The 20,545-nt window shown below is 39.0% G+C and overlaps 1 protein-coding gene across 1 annotated transcript; it reads left to right on the top strand.

The window, feature by feature from the left end:
* The first annotated feature begins 7,873 nt into the window (after positions 1 to 7,873).
* On the top strand, positions 7,874 to 10,879 carry prlh2r (prolactin releasing hormone 2 receptor). The gene has a single exon (XM_035742226.2). The coding sequence runs from the start codon at positions 7,967 to 7,969 to the stop codon at positions 9,185 to 9,187; it is 1,221 nt and encodes a 406-aa protein (XP_035598119.1). The 5' UTR covers positions 7,874 to 7,966; the 3' UTR covers positions 9,188 to 10,879.
* Positions 10,880 to 20,545: the final 9,666 nt, after the last annotated feature.

Here is a 20,545-nt window from a genome sequence, read left to right as displayed (position 1 = left end):
TACTGTGCTAGATATTTTAGATTCTGTAAATTGGATGAGAGATTCATTTTTATTACTGAAGCTTTTGAAACAAAGCTAATGAACTTGAAAAAAGTATTTCTCTACTTATCTTTCTTTCATGTTCAGAAAATACTCCCAAAAATCACTGGACATGCACACTACATGATACTCTTTAGCCTCTACTGTATAGCCTCTACTGTATAGCCTCTACTGTATAGTCTCTACTGTATAGCCTCTACTGTATAGTCTCTACTGTATAGCCTCTACTGTATATCCTCTACTGTATATCCTCTACTGTATATCCTCTACTGTATAGCCTCTACTGTATATCCTCTACTGTATAGTCTCTACTGTATAGCCTCTACTGTATATCTTCTACTGTATAGCCTCCACTGTATATATTCTACTGTATAGCCTCTACTGTATAGCCTCTACTGTATATCCTCTACTGTATATCCTCTTCTGTATAGCCTCTACTGTATATCCTCTACTGTATAGTCTCTACTGTATAGCCTCTACTGTATATCTTCTACTGTATAGCCTCTACTGTATATCCTCTACTGTATAGCCTCTACTGTATAGCCTCTACTGTATATCCTCTACTGTATAGCCTCTACTGTATATCCTCTACTGTATAGCCTCTACTGTATAGTCTCTACTGTATATCCTCTACTGTATATCCTCTACTGTATATCCTCTACTGTATAGCCTCTACTGTTTATCCTCTACTGTATAGCCTCTACTGCATATCCTCTACTGTATATTCTCTTCTGTATAGCCTCTACTGTATATCTTCTACTGTATAGCCTCCACTGTATAGCCTCCACTGTATATATTCTACTGTATAGCCTCTACTGTATAGACTCTACTGTATATCCTCTACTGTATATCCTCTACTGTATATCCTCTACTGTATAGCCTCTACTGTTTATCCTCTACTGTATAGCCTCTACTGTATATCCTCTACTGTATATCCTCTTCTGTATAGCCTCTACTGTATATCTTCTACTGTATAGCCTCCACTGTATATATTCTACTGTATAGCCTCTACTGTATAGCCTCTACTGTATATCCTCTACTGTATATCCTCTTCTGTATAGCCTCTACTGTATATCCTCTACTGTATAGTCTCTACTGTATAGCCTCTACTGTATATCTTCTACTGTATAGCCTCTACTGTATATCCTCTACTGTATAGCCTCTACTGTATAGCCTCTACTGTATATCCTCTACTGTATATCCTCTATTGTATAGCCTCTACTGTATATCCTCTACTGTATAGCCTCTACTGTATAGTCTCTACTGTATATCCTCTACTGTATAGCCTCTACTGTATATCCTCTACTGTATATCCTCTACTGTATAGCCTCTACTGTATATCCTCTACTGTATATCTTCTACTGTATAGCCTCCACTGTATATATTCTACTGTATAGCCTCTACTGTATAGCCTCTACTGTATAGACTCTACTGTATATCCTCTACTGTATATCCTCTACTGTATATCCTTTACTGTATATCCTCTACTGTATATCCTCTACTGTATAGCCTCTACTGTATATCCTCTACTGTATAGCCTCTACTGTATATCCTCTACTGTATATCCTCTTCTGTATAGCCTCTACTGTATATCCTCTACTGTATAGGCTCTACTGTATAGCCTCTACTGTATATCTTCTACTGTATAGCCTCTACTGTATATCCTCTACTGTATAGCCTCTACTGTATAGCCTCTACTGTATATCCTCTACTGTATAGCCTCTACTGTATATCCTCTACTGTATAGTCTCTACTGTATAGCCTCTACTTTATATCTTCTACTGTATAGCCTCCACTTTATATATTCTACTGTATAGCCTATTCTACTGTATAGCCTCTACTGTATATACTCTACTGTATATCCTTTACTGTATATCCTCTACTGTATATCCTCTACTGTATAGTCTCTACTGTATATCCTCTACTGTATATCCTCTACTGTATATCCTCTACTCTATAGCCTCTACTGTATATCCTCTACTGTATATCCTCTACTGTATATCCTCTACTGTATAGTCTCTACTGTATATCCTCTACTGTATATCCTCTACTGTATATCCTTTACTGTATATCCTCTACTGTATATCCTCTACTGTATAGCCTCTACTGTATATCCTCTACTGTATATCCTCTACTGTATAGCCTCTACTGTATATCCTCTACTGTATAGTCTCTACTGTATAGCCTCTACTGTATATCTTCTACTGTATAGCCTCCACTGTATATATTCTACTGTATAGCCTCTACTGTATAGCCTCTACTGTATAGACTCTACTGTATATCCTCTACTGTATATCCTCTACTGTATATCCTTTACTGTATATCCTCTACTGTATATCCTCTACTGTATAGCCTCTACTGTATATCCTCTACTGTATAGCCTCTACTGTATATCCTCTACTGTATATCCTCTTCTGTATAGCCTCTACTGTATATCCTCTACTGTATAGGCTCTACTGTATAGCCTCTACTGTATATCTTCTACTGTATAGCCTCTACTGTATATCCTCTACTGTATATCCTCTACTGTATATCCTCTACTGTATATCCTCTACTCTATAGCCTCTACTGTATATCCTCTACTGTATATCCTCTACTGTATATCCTCTACTGTATAGTCTCTACTGTATATCCTCTACTGTATATCCTTTACTGTATATCCTCTACTGTATATCCTCTACTGTATAGCCTCTACTGTATATCCTTTACTGTATATCCTCTACTGTATATCCTCTACCGTATAGTCTCTACTGTATATCCTCTACTGTATATCCTCTACTGTATATCCTCTACTCTATAGCCTCTACTGTATATCCTCTACTGTATATCCTCTACTCTATAGTCTCTACTGTATATCCTCTACTGTATAGTCTCTACTGTATATCCTCTACTGTATAGTCTACTGTATATCCTCTACTGTATAGTCTCTACTGTATATCCTCTACTGTATCTCCTCTACTGTATAGTCTCTACTGTATATCCTCTACTCTATAGTCTCTACTGTATAGCCTCTACTGTATATCCTCTACTGTATAGCCTCTACTGTATATCCTCTACTGTATAGCCTCTACTGTATATCCTCTACTGTATAGTCTCTACTGTATATTCTCTACTGTATAGTCTCTACTGTATATCCTCTACTGTATATCCTCTACTGTATAGTCTCTACTGTATAGCCTCTACTGTATATCCTCTACTGTATAGCCTCTACTGTATATCCTTTACTGTATATCCTCTACTGTATATCCTCTACTGTATAGTCTCTACTGTATATCCTCTACTGTATATCCTCTACTGTATAGCCTCTACTGTATATCCTCTACTGTATATCCTCTACTGTATAGCCTCTACTGTATATCCTCTACTGTATATCCTCTACTGTATAGCCTCTACTGTATATCCTCTACTGTATATCCTCTACTGTATATCCTCTACTGTATATCCTCTACTGTATAGCCTCTACTGTATATCCTCTTCTGTATAGCCTCTACTGTATATCCTCTACTGTATAGCCTCTACTGTATATCCTCTACTGTATATCCTCTACTGTATATCCTCTACTGTATATTCTCTACTGTATAGCCTCTACTGTATAGCCTCTACTGTATATCCTCTACTGTATAGCCTCTACTGTATATCCTCTACTGTATAGCCTCTACTGTATATCCTCTACTGTATATCCTCTACTGTATAGCCTCTACTGTATATCCTCTACTGTATAGCCTCTACTGTATATCCTCTACTGTATAGCCTCTACTGTATATCCTCTACTGTATATCCTCTACTGTATATCCTCTACTGTATAGCCTCTACAGTATATCCTCTACTGTATAGCCTCTACTGTATATCCTCTACTGTATAGCCTCTACTGTATATCCTCTACTGTATATCCTCTACTGTATATCCTCTACTGTATAGCCTCTACTGTATATCCTCTACTGTATATCCTCTACTGTATAGCCACCCCTAGATGGCAGCATTGTGATCCACAAAATAACTTAGACGTAAATAAATCCGCACAGCCAAATAACATGTTGACTGAGAACTAGTAGTGAGTGACATTCAGAATTATATCACCTATCTTATGTACTTCATTTAATAATAGTCAGCAGTGGCGACTCGAGCAAATTAAATCATAGGTCTTGTGGAGGTCCCCCCCCCCTTAGCAGTCAGATTGCTACTTATTCAGATCGCAGCAGTGAAAAGGTGGACTACTTGAAGGGAGACATTGACGGAGGGAGCTGTGCAGATATCCTTCTCACAAGAGTTGCTTTGAAGAATCTCTCTTGGATCTCTGTTGAAGTAGTTCAACTACAACAACAAAACAAGGTAAATATATATTCAATGTGTTTTTAAATATATATTCAATGTGTTTTTGTTATATATTTATAGAAATGCTGCTTCCAAAGGGAAATGAAAGAATATAGGATATTTCAAACGTGGATTGTAAAATAAGTTATGATTTTTATTTGACATTAAGTGTGCATGCTTTTGCGTAATATAATTATTGCATTTTTTACTATATGATATTAATTCTGGAATACATTTATTTCACACTATGACCATGGACTGTAGTTGATTTGATACAAGACCACTATACAGTATGATACAGAAAGCATCTTGTTTGCATGTCAACTGATTTAAATGTTTGAAATTTAAGCCAATTTATTAGTCAGGTGAGTGAGCATGAACATTTTTCCACAATGGAACAACAACTATAGGCAAAGGCACAGACTTTATGGTTTATACAGTCTTCCTAGACTAGTGGCAATGTTAGTAGACAAGTATGCATGGACAGTAACTCTAGTCGTGAAGAGCTACGGGTCTAATACTTCATTAATTAAACCATTCATTCATCCCATCCATCCATCTCTTCATTAATTAGACCATTCATTCATCCATCCATCTCTTCATTCATTAAACCACTTATTCATCCAACCATTTATTCATCCATCCATCCATCTCTTCATTAATTAAACCATTCATTCATCCAACCATTTATTCATCCATCCATCCATATCTTCATTAATTAAACCATTCATCCAACCATTTATTCATCCATCCATCCATCTCTTCATTAATTAAACCATTCATTCATCCAACCATTTATTCATCCATCCATCTCTTCATTAATTAAACCATTCATCCAACCATTTATTCATCCATCCGTCTCTTCATTAATTAAACCATTCATTCATCCATCCATCCATCTCTTCATTAATTAAATCATTCATTCATCCAACCATTTATTCATCCATCCATCCATATCTTCATTAATTAAACCATTCATTCATCCAACAATTTATTCATCCATCCATCTCTTCATTAATTAAACCACTCATTCATCCAACAATTTATTCATCCATCCATCTCTTCATTAATTAAACCATTCATTCATCCAACCATTTATTTGTCCATCCATCCATCTCCTCAGTAATTAAACCATTCATTCATCCATCCATTTATTCATTCATCCACCTATCTCTTCATTGATTCATTAATTCATTCATGATACATTTTCCTGAGATATCATACTCTTGAGTCCCGTACAGCCCTGATTAATATGAAATCATGAATGATTTGGTTCTCCTTCACAGATGCATTTATTATGTAAAGGACTTAACTGATTTATGTCTCTGTCTTTTTGAAAATGGATTAGGCTAACATGATGAATTTTCTTCAAGTTTACCCGTGGTCCAGTTCACACCAAGGTCAACCTGTGGTCCACACAGAAACACAGTCACCTCAGACTCGTGTTTTCTCTGCACCAAGCTCAGAAATACAGTTTGACTCATATCTATGAGCACATTGAGCTTTCCCACTTTTATTATTGACCCATATTGTCATTTGGAGAATCTGTTTAGCCATGACCTAAATACTCACATTGTGGCCTATCCGTGTCAAATCTGAACATGATTTAATCGTATTATTTAATAGTCCAGATCAGATTCAGAACGTTTGCTAATACCATTTGGAACTTGCCACCCTCACCCCCCCGCCCAACATTCAATTGAATGTAGCTGTGGAATTTTGAATGGAACATGTTTATTTTTGTAATGGCGGGCATGTTCTCTCTGCCCAACAATAGCAAAGGATAGAGAGGGAGATGTAGAAAGCAACAGAGTTCTGAATGTATTACTACATAAGACTGATATTGTCCAGGGCAAAGTGCACCTCATTGTCAGCTCAGGTCAATCCAAATGGGGCAGCAGGTAGCCTAGCAGTTAACAGCGTTATGCCAGTAACCAAAAAGTTGCTGATTCAAATGCCAGTGCCGACAGGTAAAACAAATCTGCCGAGGTGCCATTGAGCAAGGCCCTTAACCCTAATTGCTCTGGATTAAAGCGTCTGCTAAAATGTAGAAAATGCAAATAACCTCTATTCAGAAAAACTCTCTGAATACCAACAAGTCTCAATCATTTCACATTTCAACTATAGACTAATCACATAGCCTGCAAATGAGAGGCAAAGTGTTGAAGAGGCATAGTTCATTTTCAAAGGTTATCCCGGCTGATATTTCAGTAGGTGTTGTTGAATATGGAAGATGATAATTTGCCTTTTAAATATCATTATTCAGAACTTTACCATGCTATGAGAGACTATGATGAGGTGATGAAATAGACAAAATAGACAATTACACCATTGATAATATGCGATTTGACAGCCAAAGTACCCCTTAACATTAATTCAAGTGTAAAATTTGGTTTCTCTTTTTTACTGACCTGCATTTCTTTATTGTAGTACGATTTAGCTCTGGTGATGTTTTCCCCAATGATGTTTTCTCTGATGATGTTTTCTCTGATGATGTTTTCCCCGATGATGTTTTTTCTGATGTTTTCTCTGATGATGTTTTCTCTGATGCTGTTTTCCCTGATGATGTTTTCTCTGGTGATGTTTTCCTGATGATGTTTTCTCTGATGATGTTTTCTCTAGTGATGTTTTCTCTGGTGATGTTTTCCCTGGTGATGTTTTCCCCGATGATGTTTTCCCTGATGATGTTTTCTCTGATGATGTTTTCCCCGATGATGTTTTTTCTGATGTTTTCTCTGATGATGTTTTCTCTGATGCTGTTTTCCCTGATGATGTTTTCTCAGGTGATGTTTTCTCTGGTGATGTTTTCCTGATGATGTTTTCTCTGATGATGTTTTCTCTGGTGATGTTTTCCCTGGTGATGTTTTCTCTGGTGATGTTTTCTCTGGTGATGTTTTCCCTGATGATGTTTTCTCTGGTGATGTTTTCTCTGGTGATGTTTTCTCTGGTGATGTTTTCCCTGATGATGTTTTCTCTGATGATGTTTTCTCTGGTGATGTTTTCCTGATGATGTTTTCTCTGGTGATGTTTTCTCAGGTGATGTTTTCTCTGGTGATGTTTTCCCTGGTGATGTTTTCTCTGATGATGTTTTCTCTGGTGATGTTTTCTCTGATGATGTTTTCTCTGATGATGTTTTCTCTGGTGATGCTGATGATGTTTTTCCTGATGATGTTTTCTCTGATGATGTTTTCTCTGATGATGTTTTCTCTGGTGATGTTTTCTCTGGTGATGTTTTCCCTGGTGATGTTTTCTCAGGTGATGTTTTCTCTGATGATGTTTTCCCTGGTGATGTTTTCTCTGGTGATGTTTTCTCTGGTGATGTTTTCCCTGGTGATGTTTTCTCTGGTGATGTTTTCTCTGGTGATGTTTTCCCTGGTGATGTTTTCTCTGGTGATGTTTTCTCTGGTGATGTTTTCTCTGATGATGTTTTCTCTGATGATGTTTTCTCTGATGATGTTTTCCCGATTATGTTTTCTCTGATGATGTTTTCCCCGATGATGTTTTCTCTGATGATGTTTTCTCTGATGCTGTTTTCCCTGATGATGTTTTCTCTGATGATGGTTTCTCTGATGTTGGTTTCTCTGATGTATTCCCTGTTCTGTTGTGTTTTACAGGGATGGACAACAGGGAGTTTTCTCTGAACTGCTCTTGGGTAGAGAACACATCTCTCCCTGCCTACTCCTCAACGTCCTCCTCCTCCTTCACTGGGTTGGATCTCCTATTTGACCTGAAGCCCCTATTCATCCCTCTCTACTCCATGGTGATCCTGGTCGCCTGCTCTGGCAACCTCCTGCTGCTCTTCCTCATCGGGCTCAACAAGAAGAGACACAACACCACCAACTTCCTGATCGGCAACTTGGCGCTAGTCGATTTGGTCATGTGCATCTTCTGCGTGCCCCTGACGGCCTCCTATGCCTTCGACAAGCGAGGGTGGCTCTTCGGACGCTTCATGTGCCACTTTGTCACCTTGATGCAGTCGGCGACGGTTTTCGCAGCCGTCTTGTCACTCACAGCCATTGCAGTGGACCGGTACGTCGTTGTGGCCTATCCCATTCGCAGGCGGTTGGGTTGCCAGTTTTGCTGGGGTTTGGTGGCTGCCATCTGGTTGTGTAGCCTTGCGTTCTCCACTCCCACGGCTCTCCACATTGGCTACCTGGACCTGAGCGCCACCGGTCTCCACATGGTCGTCTGTGAGGAGTTCTGGCATGGCCAGGAGCGGGGACGCCTTGTCTACTCCTGCTTTGTCCTGGTCTTCTCTTACTTTGTGCCACTCGCCGCTGTGTCTGCATCCTACCTCGCTATCTCCTACCACTTGAGACAAAGGAACATTTCTGGTTTGATGGCGGCGGGTCCTGTTTCCAATCAAATGAACTGGGGGCGAAAGAGAAGAAAGACTTTCTGCCTCCTCCTTGTGTCGGTGCTCTGCTTCGCCTTCTCCTGGCTCCCTCTTCAGGTGGTCAATCTCATCCGTGACCTGGATACTGACTTCACCATCCTGGGCAAGAGCCACGTCAACGTGATCCAAGTGTCGTGCCACCTGTTAGCTATGAGCTCGGCGTGCTACAACCCATTTATCTACGCGTCGCTCCACGACAAGTTCCTGTCCTGCCTGTGTCATCGTGACCTCTTCCCCCGTCACAGAGGAGTGGGGGGTCGAGGGCCAAGGGGAAACAGCAGCAGCTTCATGACATCCCACCGACTGCACCGTGTGAACACCTTCTCCACCCTGGGCGACATCCCGGTGGTTCTGGGGAACAAGATGCCACAGGAGAGCTGGCTGTTGCGGCAGGCACATAAGTCCTCAACCACTACAATAATTGACCATAATTACATGTAGTTGGAGTTTGAATGAGGAAGCACCTTATGACACATGGGCCAGAGCACTGAACGTGAAGGATGTATCTGAAAGATCAATTTTCTCCCCTTTGACCTCATCCTCTAATTAATTCTGAGAAGGACGTCAGGAGAGAGTAATCAGGAAAATGCTATTGAGATAGAGTCCCTATCGCTGAGACGTCAACCAACAAAACATTTGGAAATCAGGTGGGATGAGGTTGGCACCAATGTAGCTGACAGCTGCACCTGAACGAGCACGGATCCATGACAAAACAATATATTTCTGAGCTTACAGTCACTGGAAGTCATTGGTAGAAGAACACTGCCAAAATAAAGGAAACACCAACATAAAGCGTTGGGCAACCACCAGCCAGAAAAGCTTCAATGCGCCTTGGCCTAGATTCTACAAGTGTCTAGAATAGGAGGGATGTGACACCATTTTCCTATAAGAAATTCCATAATTTGGTGTTTTGTTGATGATGGTGGAAAGCACCGTCTCAGGCGTCGCTCCAGAATCTCCCATAAGTTTTCAATTGGGTTGAAATATGGTGACTGAGACAAGAATGGAATATGGTTTACATAATTTCATGCTCATCAAACCATTCAGTGACTACTAATGCCCTGTGGGTGGGGGCATTGTCATCCTAAAGAGGGCTAGCAAAATAATGGCCTGCCCAGCATTTTTCATACATGACACTAAGCATGATGGGATGTTAATTGCTTAATTACCTTAATTAAGCACCTGCTTTCAATATACTTTGTATCCTTCATTTACTCAAGTGTTTCCATTATTTTGTCAGTTACCTGTATATCTATGAAAATACAATTTATGCAGATTTATTTTTAAACACTTTTGTTGGCCACAAAAAACGATCATACTATGAAGCAGATCAAAAGGTGGTCATTATCTGTCATAATAAACAGGGTAGTTTGGGTCCTGAATGCTGGTTGGCTGAAACAGCATTCCAACGGTGTGTATATCAGACAATATACCACAGCTACGACACAAGTTATTTTTTACTGTTATATTTATGTTGGTAACGGGCTTATAATAGCAATAAAGCATCTTGGGGGTTTGTGTTATATGGTCAGTATACCACTGCTAAGGGCTGTATCCAGGCACTCTGCTTTGTGTTGTGCATAAGAACAGCCCTTAGGCTGAGTATATTTAAGCAATATGGCCCGAGTGGGTGTGGTATATGGCCAATATACCATGGCTAAGGGCTGTTCTTCGGCACGACGCAACGCGGAATCGTGGTATATTGAGCATATATCACAAACCCCCTAGGTGCCTTATTGCTGTTATAAACTGGTTACCAACGTAATTAGAGCAGTAAAAATAATTGTTTTGTCTAACCCATGGTATCAAATCAAATTATATTTGTCACATGCGCAGAATACAACAAGTGTAGACCTTACAGTGAAATGCTGACTGACAAGTCCTTAACCAACAATGCAGTTTTAAGAAAAGTAAGTGTTAAGAAATAGTTCAATAAAATAAACTGAAGTAAAAAAATAGAAAAATAACAAATAACTAAAGAGCAACAATAAAATAAGAGTAGCGAGGCTATATTCAGGGGGTACTGGTACAGAGTCAATGTGCGGGGGCACCGGTTAGTTGAGGTAACTGATGTAATATGTACATGTAGGTAGAGCTAAAGTGACTATGCATAGATTATAAACAGAGAGTAGCAGCAGCGTAAAAATGGGGGTCGGTGGTGGGGGGGGGGTGCAAATAGTATGGATAGCCATGTGATTAGCTGTTCAGGAGTCTTATGGCTTGGGGGTAGAAGCTGTTAAGAAGCCTTTTGGACCTAGACTTGGTGCTCCGGTACCGCTTGCCATGGGGTAGCAGAGAGAACAGTCTATTCAGTAAATGGCTGTTTATTTGACACTACAAGACACTATAAGACACTATACAGTCTGATATACCATGGCTTTCAGCCAATCAGCATTCAGGGCTCAAACCACCCAGTTTAAAATGGCCAACATACCACACCTTCTCAGGCCTTATTGCTTAAATAAACACAGGAATCAAATGAACAGCCATTTAATGAATAGATTGTGGTGTCAATATGCTTCACTGATTGGATTATGGTGTCAGTGTGAAAAGATTGTGGTGTCAATATGATTTACTGAATAGATTGTGGTATCAATATGATTTACTGAATAGATTGTGGTGTCAATATGCTTTACTGAATACATTGTGGAGTCAATATGCTTTACTGAATGGATTGTGGTGTCAATATGCTTTACTGAATGGAATGTGGTGTCAATATGAATAGATTGTGATGTTAATATGCTTTACTGAATACATTGTGGTGTTAATATGCTTTACTGAATACATTGTGGTGTCAATATGAATAGATTGTGGTGTCAATATGCTTTACTGAACACATGGTGGTGTCAATATGCTTTACTGAATTAACTGTGGTGTCAATATGAATACATTGTGGTGTCAATATGAATAGACTGTGGTATTAATGTACTTTACTGAATGTATTGGGGTGTCAATATGAATTGGTCTCCCGGGTGATGCTGTGTACTAAGACATTGCATCTCAGTGCAAGGGGCATCACTGCAGTACCTGGTTTGAATCCAGGCTGCGTCAGATCTGGCTGTGGTTGGCAGTCCCATATGGCGGCGCACAATTGGCCCAGCGCCGTCCGGGTTTGGCTGGGGTAGGCTGTCATTGTAAATAAGTATTTGTTATTAACTGACTTGCCTAGTTAAATAAATAAAATATATATTGTAGTGTCTAAGGGGCTGATTCAGACTTAAGAATTTATACCTTTCCTATGCACTTCTCAGTATTTGGTATTCAGACATACCTTATTCAGTCGCTTAACGCGCTCTGGTTACCCTGCGTGCTCTGAATACATTTCATTCACACGGTAAAAATCATCCCACTTGCTGGCCAACATATTTTAAGAATAATATATGCCATTTAGCAAGATGCTTTTATCCAAAGCAACTTACAGTCATGTTTTCATACATTATCCCCTGTGTATTTATACCTGTGTTTTCTGTCTGTTGACAGTTCGTCTTGTTTGTTCAAGTCTACCAGTGGTTTCTCTCAGCTCCTGGTTTTCCCTAATCTCTCTTTTCCATGTCCTCCTGGGTTTTGACCTTTGCCTGTCCTGACCCTGTACCCGCCTGCCTGACCACTGCCTGTACCTGAGCCTGCCTGCCGGCCAGTACCTTTGCTCCTGCCCTGGATTATCGACCACTGCCTGCCCCTGTAGTTACAATAAACACTGTTAATTCACTCAGTCTGCACTTGGGTCTTACCTTGGAACCTGTTCGATACAAAGGACCACCTAGATATAGGAGTCAAATAAACAGACATTTACTGAATAGATTGTGGTGTCAATATGCTTTACTGAAAGGATTGTGGTGTCAATATGCTTTACTGAATAGATTGTGGTGTCAATATGCTTTACTGAATAGATTGTGGTGTCAATATGCTTTACTGAATAGATTGTGGTGTCAATATGCTTTACTGAAAGGATTGTGGTGTCAATATGCTTTACTGAATAGATTGTGGTGTCAATATGCTTTACTGAATAGATTGTGGTGTCAATATGCTTTACTGAATAGATTGTGGTGTCAATATGCTTTACTGAATAGATTGTGGTGTCAATATGCTTTACTGAATAGATGGTGGTGTCAATATGCTTTACTGAAAGGATTGTGGTGTCAATATGCTTTACTGAATAGATTGTGGTGTCATGATTTACTGAATAGATTGTGGTGTCAATATGCTTTACTGAATAGATTGTGGTGTCAATATGCTTTACTGAATAGATTGTGGTGTCAATATGCTTTACTGAATAGATTGTGGTGTCAATATGCTTTACTGAATAGATTGTGGTGTCAATATGCTTTACTGAATAGATTGTGGTGTCAATATGCTTTACTGAAAGGATTGTGGTGTCAATATGCTTTACTGAATAGATTGTGGTGTCAATATGCTTTACTGAATAGATTGTGGTGTCAATATGCTTTACTGAAAGGATTGTGGTGTCAATATGCTTTACTGAATAGATTGTGGTGTCAATATGATTTACTGAGTATATTGTGGTGTCAATATGCTTTACTGAATAGATTGTGGTGTCAATATGCTTTACTGAATAGATTGTGGTGTCAATATGCTTTACTGAATAGATTGTGGTGTCATGATTTACTGAATAGATTGTGGTGTCAATATGCTTTACTGAAAGGATTGTGGTGTCAATATGCTTTACTGAATAGATTGTGGTGTCAATATTTACTGAATAGATTGTGGTGTCAATATGCTTTACTGAATAGATTGTGGTGTCAATATGCTTTACTGAATAGATTGTGGTGTGATTTACAATATGTCATGATTTACTGAATAGATTGTGGTGTCAATATGCTTTACTGAAAGATTGTGGTGTCAATATGCTTTACTGAATAGATTGTGGTGTCATGATTTACTGAATAGATTGTGGTGTCAATATGCTTTACTGAATAGATTGTGGTGTCAATATGCTTTACTGAATAGATTGTGGTGTCAATATGCTTTACTGAAAGGATTGTGGTGTCAATATGCTTTACTGAATAGATTGTGGTGTCATGATTTACTGAATAGATTGTGGTGTCAGTATGCTTTACTGAATAGATTGTGGTGTCAATATGATTTACTGAATAGATTGTGGTGTCAATATTCTTTACTGAATAGATTGTGGTGTCAATATGACTTTACTGAATAGATTGTGGTGTCAGTATGATTTACTGAATAGATTGTGGTGTCAATTTTTACTGAATAGATTTTAATTCAATATGCTTTACTGAATAGATTTAAATCATGATTTACTGAATAGTTGTGAGTGTCAATATGCTTTACTGAATAGATTGTGGTGTCAATATGCTTTACTGAATAGATTGTGGTGTCAATATGCTTTACTGAAAGGATTGTGGTGTCAATATGCTTTACTGAATAGATTGTGGTGTCAATATGATTTACTGAGTATATTGTGGTGTCAATATGCTTTACTGAATAGATTGTGGTGTCAATATGCTTTACTGAATAGATTGTGGTGTCAATATGCTTTACTGAATAGATTGTGGTGTCATGATTTACTGAATAGATTGTGGTGTCAATATGCTTTACTGAATAGATTGTGGTGTCAATATGCTTTACTGAATAGATTGTGGTGTCAATATGCTTTACTGAATAGATTGTGGTGTCAATATGCTTTACTGAATAGATTGTGGTGTCAATATGCTTTACTGAATAGATTGTGGTGTCAATATGATTTACTGAGTATATTGTGGTGTCAATATGCTTTACTGAATAGATTGTGGTGTCAATATGCTTTACTGAATAGATTGTGGTGTCAATATGCTTTACTGAATAGATTGTGGTGTCAATATGCTTTACTGAATAGATTGTGGTGTCAATATGCTTTACTGAATAGATTGTGGTGTCAATATGCTTTACTGAATAGATTGTGGTGTCAATATGCTTTACTGAATAGATTGTGGTGTCAATATGCTTTACTGAATAGATTGTGGTGTCAATATGCTTTACTGAATAGATTGTGGTGTCAATATGCTTTACTGAAAGGATTGTGGTGTCAATATGCTTTACTGAATAGATTGTGGTGTCATGATTTACTGAATAGATTGTGGTGTCAATATGATTTACTGAATAGATTGTGGTGTCAATATGCTTTACTGAATAGATTGTGGTGTCAATATGCTTTACTGAAAGGATTGTGGTGTCAATATGCTTTACTGAATAGATTGTGGTGTCATGATTTACTGAATAGATTGTGGTGTCATGATTTACTGAATAGATTGTGGTGTCAGTATTCTTTTCTGAATAGATTGTGGTGTCATGATTTACTGAATAGATTGTGGTGTCAGTATTCTTTTCTGAATAGATTATGGTGTCAATATGACTTATTGAATAGATTGTGGAGTCAGTATGCTTTACTGATTGAATTGTGAGTGTTTTTTCTTGTCGAGTTTTAATTCAGTAGGGTTTACAGTACATTTAAATACGGTGTACCTTTTAGTTCGGAGATGTCAATATGATTTACTGAATAGATTGTGGTGTCAATATGCTTTGCTGAATAGATTGTTGTGTCAATATGCTTTACTGAATGGATTGTGGTGTCAATATGCTTTGCTGAATAGATTGTGGTGTCATGATTTACTGAATGAATTGTGTTGTCAATATGATTTACTGAATGGATTGTGGTGTCAATAGGATTTACTGAATGGATTGTGAATGAGACAGATGTTGAATTTGTTAGCAAATGTTTGAAAGATTTCCCTAAGACACTTTACTGTACATATAGCTTATGCAGTTTAAGAGATTGAATATAATTGATGATGTGTATGGAAATATTTTTGAATTAGTTATTTATAATCCTCAAGATGAGCAAATGTTTAATGTTGTAGTCCCATTACACTACTACTCCAATTTGAATCAATATTTATAAATGTTCATGTGAAATGTAATATTGTGTAGATTTTTGTTACTTTAAATGTTGTGTAAAATTAACAATTTGTTATGTTGTTTTGTCTATTAGATTATGACAGGATGAACTTGATAATGAACATACCATTGTATAGCACTTTAGATTGTCATGCAGCATGTTGGTTGTGTTGCTCTTGATGTTAAAGTTTAACATTAAAATAACATTGAAGGACCTGTGGATTGGGCCACTCTGAGACTAATACTTACTGACGCTTAATTTGAATAAACAGATGCTTTGGAAACCACTCCAACTACTCAATATGTCTGTCTTGATTACCATGAAGCCATCAGCCAGGTGTCTGAGAAGATTTTCAGATAGCTTATGCACTTTGCAGTGCTTAAATGTAAGTTTGATTTGTGCAAATTAATTCACAACTGAATATCTAAATGTCACGTTGGTATGCAACTGATGAAGTCAGACTCATCCAATATGTTTTATTTCCAGGGACCTCATGATACGATATCATCACAATACTTTGGTGCCGATATGACGTATTGCGATTCTCACGATTCTAAACTCAGCAAAAAAAAAGAAATGTCCTCTCACTGTCAGCTGCATTTAATTTTCAGCAAACTTAATATGTGTACATATAAACATAACAAGTTTCAACAACTGAGACATAAACTGAACAAGTTCCACAGACATGTGACTAACAGAAATGGAATAATGTGTCCCCGAGCAAAGGGGGGTCAAAATCAAAATTAACAGTCAGTATCTGGTGTGGCCACCAGCTGCATTAAGTACTGCAGTGCATCTCCTCCTCATGGACTGCACCAGATTTGCCAGTTCTTGCTGTGAGATGTTACCCCACTCTTCCACCAAGGCACCCAACCAAGGCACCTGATCCAACAAGTTCCCAGACATTTCTGGTGGGAATGGCCCTAGCCCTCACCCTCCAACAGGTCCCACACAGGTACCCTCCGTTCCAACAGGACGACATGCTCAGTGGGATTGAGATCCGGGCTCTTCGCTGGCCATGGCGGAACACTGACATTCCTGTCTTGCAGGAAATCATGCACAGAACGAGAAGCATGACTGGTGGCACTGTCATGCTGGAGGGTCATGTCAGGATGAGCCTGCAGGAAGGGTACCACATGAGGGAGGAGGATGTCTTCCCTGTAATGCACAGAGTTGAGATTGCCTGCAATGATAACAAGCTCAGTCCGATGATGCTGTGACACACCGCCCCAGACCATGACGGACCCTCCACATCCATCCCGCTACAGAGTACAGGCCTCGGTGTAACTCTCATTCCTTCAACGATAAAAGCGAATCCGACCATCATCCTTGGTGAGACAAAACCGCAACTTGTCAGTGAAGAGCACTTTGTGCCAGTCCTGTCTGGTCCAGCGATGGTGGGTTTGTGCCCATAGGTGACGTTGTTGCCTGTGATGTCTGGTGACCTGCCTTTGCAGACAGTCTGAGCGGTGTGGTGTGACTCGGGCTGTTAATTCTATCCTACCAGGCTACCTGTCGCCCCTACTGACTACTACTACAGTGTAATATGATGAATCACTGCAAAGACAACATTTATACCACTCACTAATGAATGCAGTGACTGATTTCTTTTATTTTACCTTTATTTAACCAGGCAAGTCAGTTAAGAACAAATTCTTATTTTCAATGACGGCCTAGGAACAGTGGGTTAACTGCCTGTTCAGGGGCAGAACGACAGATTTGTACCTTGTCAGCTCGGGGGTTTCAACTCGCATACAGTGAGTAGGTATAAACAGTAGGAGTGGGTAATAATTCTACCAAAATCCATAGATTTGTTGATGACAATGGTGCTTGTCCCCCCCCAACACAGCTGGTTATTTTACTGGGCTCTGTCTGTCGTGCTGAAATGGTGAAAACAGGATAGGTTCATGATCATTAGGCACCACGTGAAAAACAGACTGAAACAGGGTGCGACTTTAACCATGTAAGCACTTTGAGCATCTGGTAAATCTAATTATCAATTCAATCTATTATTCATCATCATTAATTATTACCTTCTACTTGTCCAATAATATGAAACTTTTTTTCCCCCATTGTGAAATGAAAACATTTTCAGTCGCTTGCCCCTAATGAACACAGACCAGAACATGATACATCATCCAGTCAAATACACCCCAAACATCTTATAGTGAACACATTGCCCAGATAAAAGTGAGGGACACGAGATGCGAAGGAGACCAACACAGCAGGTAAAACCGTCCCCAGTGAAATTCCATAAAGAGCTGAACAAATGACATCAGTTGGTGCAGTGTTGTGATTCCATCTCCACCGCCTTCACCATTACACTTACACATGTGTTTAACTGAGTAGGGCATGAATCAAATCCCTTCAATGCATACTTCAATGAAAAGGCAATCAAGGTGACGTATGAATAGATTTTTCATTACTCCACTGTTTTCACATGGACTGAGGTCAAAGAAATCCCCCAATACTTGCTAAGGAGATCCTGGTGTTATGCTTTAACTGACCATGTATAATTAGGCTACAACATACAACTAATTATGACATGACTTCACTGACATCAATGCTATACGGGGAACACTCAATTAACTGTGGCCTTTGACGTGTAATGGTATTTTCAGAAAGGAAATGACATTCAATGGTATTTGTATTTATTATGGATCCCCATGAACTCTTCCTGGGGTCCAGCAAAATTAGGGCAGTTTATACAATCTTAAAAACATTACAATACATTCACAGATTTCACAACACACTGTCTGCCCTCGGGCTCCTACTCCACCACTACCACATGTCTACAGTACTAAATCCATGTGTATGTATAGTGCGTATGATATCGCGCGTGCTCGAGCGCGTGTGTGTGTGTGTGTGTGTGTGTGAATAGGGTGTCGTTTTGGGACTATATGACGATTAGGGTTCCATTTGGGACCCGGGCGAGGTCTGCACTCTGAAAAGGGCAACCATTATAAAAAGCTGCAGCACTCACTCCTTCCTTCTCTCCAACAGCCCCCAGATTCCTGGGCCATTGTTAGCCTTTCTTATGATGTACCTTCATTGTCATGCAAATACCAGGGGTCAGGTGCTGTACCTTTAGGCTACGCACTGCGCTCATTTATACCGTCATTTGTGGAGCGGGGAAGAGATGTTGGGAAGAGGTGTTGGGAAGAGATGTTGGGAAGAGGTGTTTTGGGAAGAGATGTTGGGAAGAGGTGTTGGGAAGAGGTGTTGGGAAGAGATGTTTGTTGGGAAGAGGTGTTGGGAAGAGATGTTGGGAAGAGGTGTTGGGAAGAGGTGTTGGGAAGAGATGTTGGGAAGAGGTGTTGGGAAGAGGTGTTGGGAAGAGGTGTTGCCAACAATATATAGAATTTAGAGGGAAATTATGGGGAGAAAAAGAAAAACTAATGTACTATGGGTATGTATTAGCAGAATAAGCAAACAAATCAACATAGATGAAACACCTTTCCTCTTTCACTTTCAAATATACACCCACTCTCAGAAGATGTGATGGGGCATCTCATCATAATTAGGTGTTAAGGATAATTATAGATTATATTGTTGATAAACCATATCAGGAACTCTGAAATCATTTTGAGAGGCAACACAACAACCCTCCAAAAAGGCATGGGAAAGAACAGACAACCTGTCACCCAGAATGTTTCCATCATTTTTCTCCAGATAAATCTACTTCTGCCGTGTCACATCGAATTACATAGTTTGTCATTCTGCATAAGTAATCAGTAAAAACTCTATGCATTTGTAATTTTCCTGTGCTTCCTGTAAACAATTCAAGCAATCCAACTGAAAGGAGAGTATCATGGGGGTTTCTGAAATATGTACTTCTCAAACTCATCTGGCTTTGTGATATTTAGCCATTTTGATGTAATATAAAAATCCATCATGTTAGTTGAACCTGTTGTTGTGTCCCAAGTGACACCCTAATCTCTATGGCTTTGATAAAAAGCATGACACTAAATAGGGAATAGGGTGCCAAACTCTGAGTGCATCTCAATGGTCTGAGGGCTCTGACACACTGAAATTTTGTATCCGACAATTTCGTAAAGAGCCAATGCTTTTTAAATGGTAGTCAACCGTTGCTGGACGAACGACAGCGAAGATCCATTGTCCGACAAAAAATGTACAAAAATGTACAAACTCCATCTTTCTTCATACAATAGTTGACTTGAGTTCTGCTTTTGAAGGACTAACCCCATTTCCATCCACAGTTTTAATGCGAGTAAAGTCATACCTAAGATAAGAAAATCAGGACAGCTGTGATGGAAAAAGGAAGTTTTATTACAATTTTATAAATGCCAAAAGATCATTTGCCCGTTCATTATGGTGGGATCTAATTGTGTTGGTAAAAGGTATTTTTCTAGAATTGATCGTGGAAACGCCTTTATGGGCAAGTATTGATATAATAACCATCATATGGAGTGGAACTTGGAGTCACGTGATGATATGGTGTGTGGTCCTCCCACTATGATTCGGGAAACCATGAGGTTCATTCTTCTTTTTTTATACGATTTTATTTGATATCTTATACACAATACAAAAACATACACATACTGTACAAATGACTACACTATACAAACATGCCTACATCACACGTGCCCAGATCCACTAGCTCCATCTCCAGCACCCTTATCACATTCAGCCACATGGCCTCAAGTGCTACCATTTTGTTTCTCTCCATTGCATACGCTCTTTCAATTTTTTAAATAATAAAGCATTTGACCTTCCCACGGTGTGAGCAACGGAGGATTGACTGATTTCCCGTTTTTGAGAATACTTTTTAAAAAGATAATTGATGAGAATAGTATTGTCCAACCCATCAGGTTGTCATGTCTTGAAATATACAGACAGAGAAATTACAAGTAAATTGACTTTGC

The sequence above is a fragment of the Oncorhynchus keta genome, chromosome 29, assembly GCF_023373465.1.
Source record: "Oncorhynchus keta strain PuntledgeMale-10-30-2019 chromosome 29, Oket_V2, whole genome shotgun sequence".
NCBI classification, from domain to species: domain Eukaryota; kingdom Metazoa; phylum Chordata; class Actinopteri; order Salmoniformes; family Salmonidae; genus Oncorhynchus; species Oncorhynchus keta.
Note: the sequence above shows the minus strand (reverse complement) of the source record. Positions and strands in the feature narration are given on the sequence as shown.

Coding starts and splice junctions, on each gene's coding strand:
- prlh2r (XM_035742226.2), top strand. CDS start 7,967: ATGGACAACAGGGAGTTTTCTCTGAACTGCTCTTGGGTAGAGAACACA.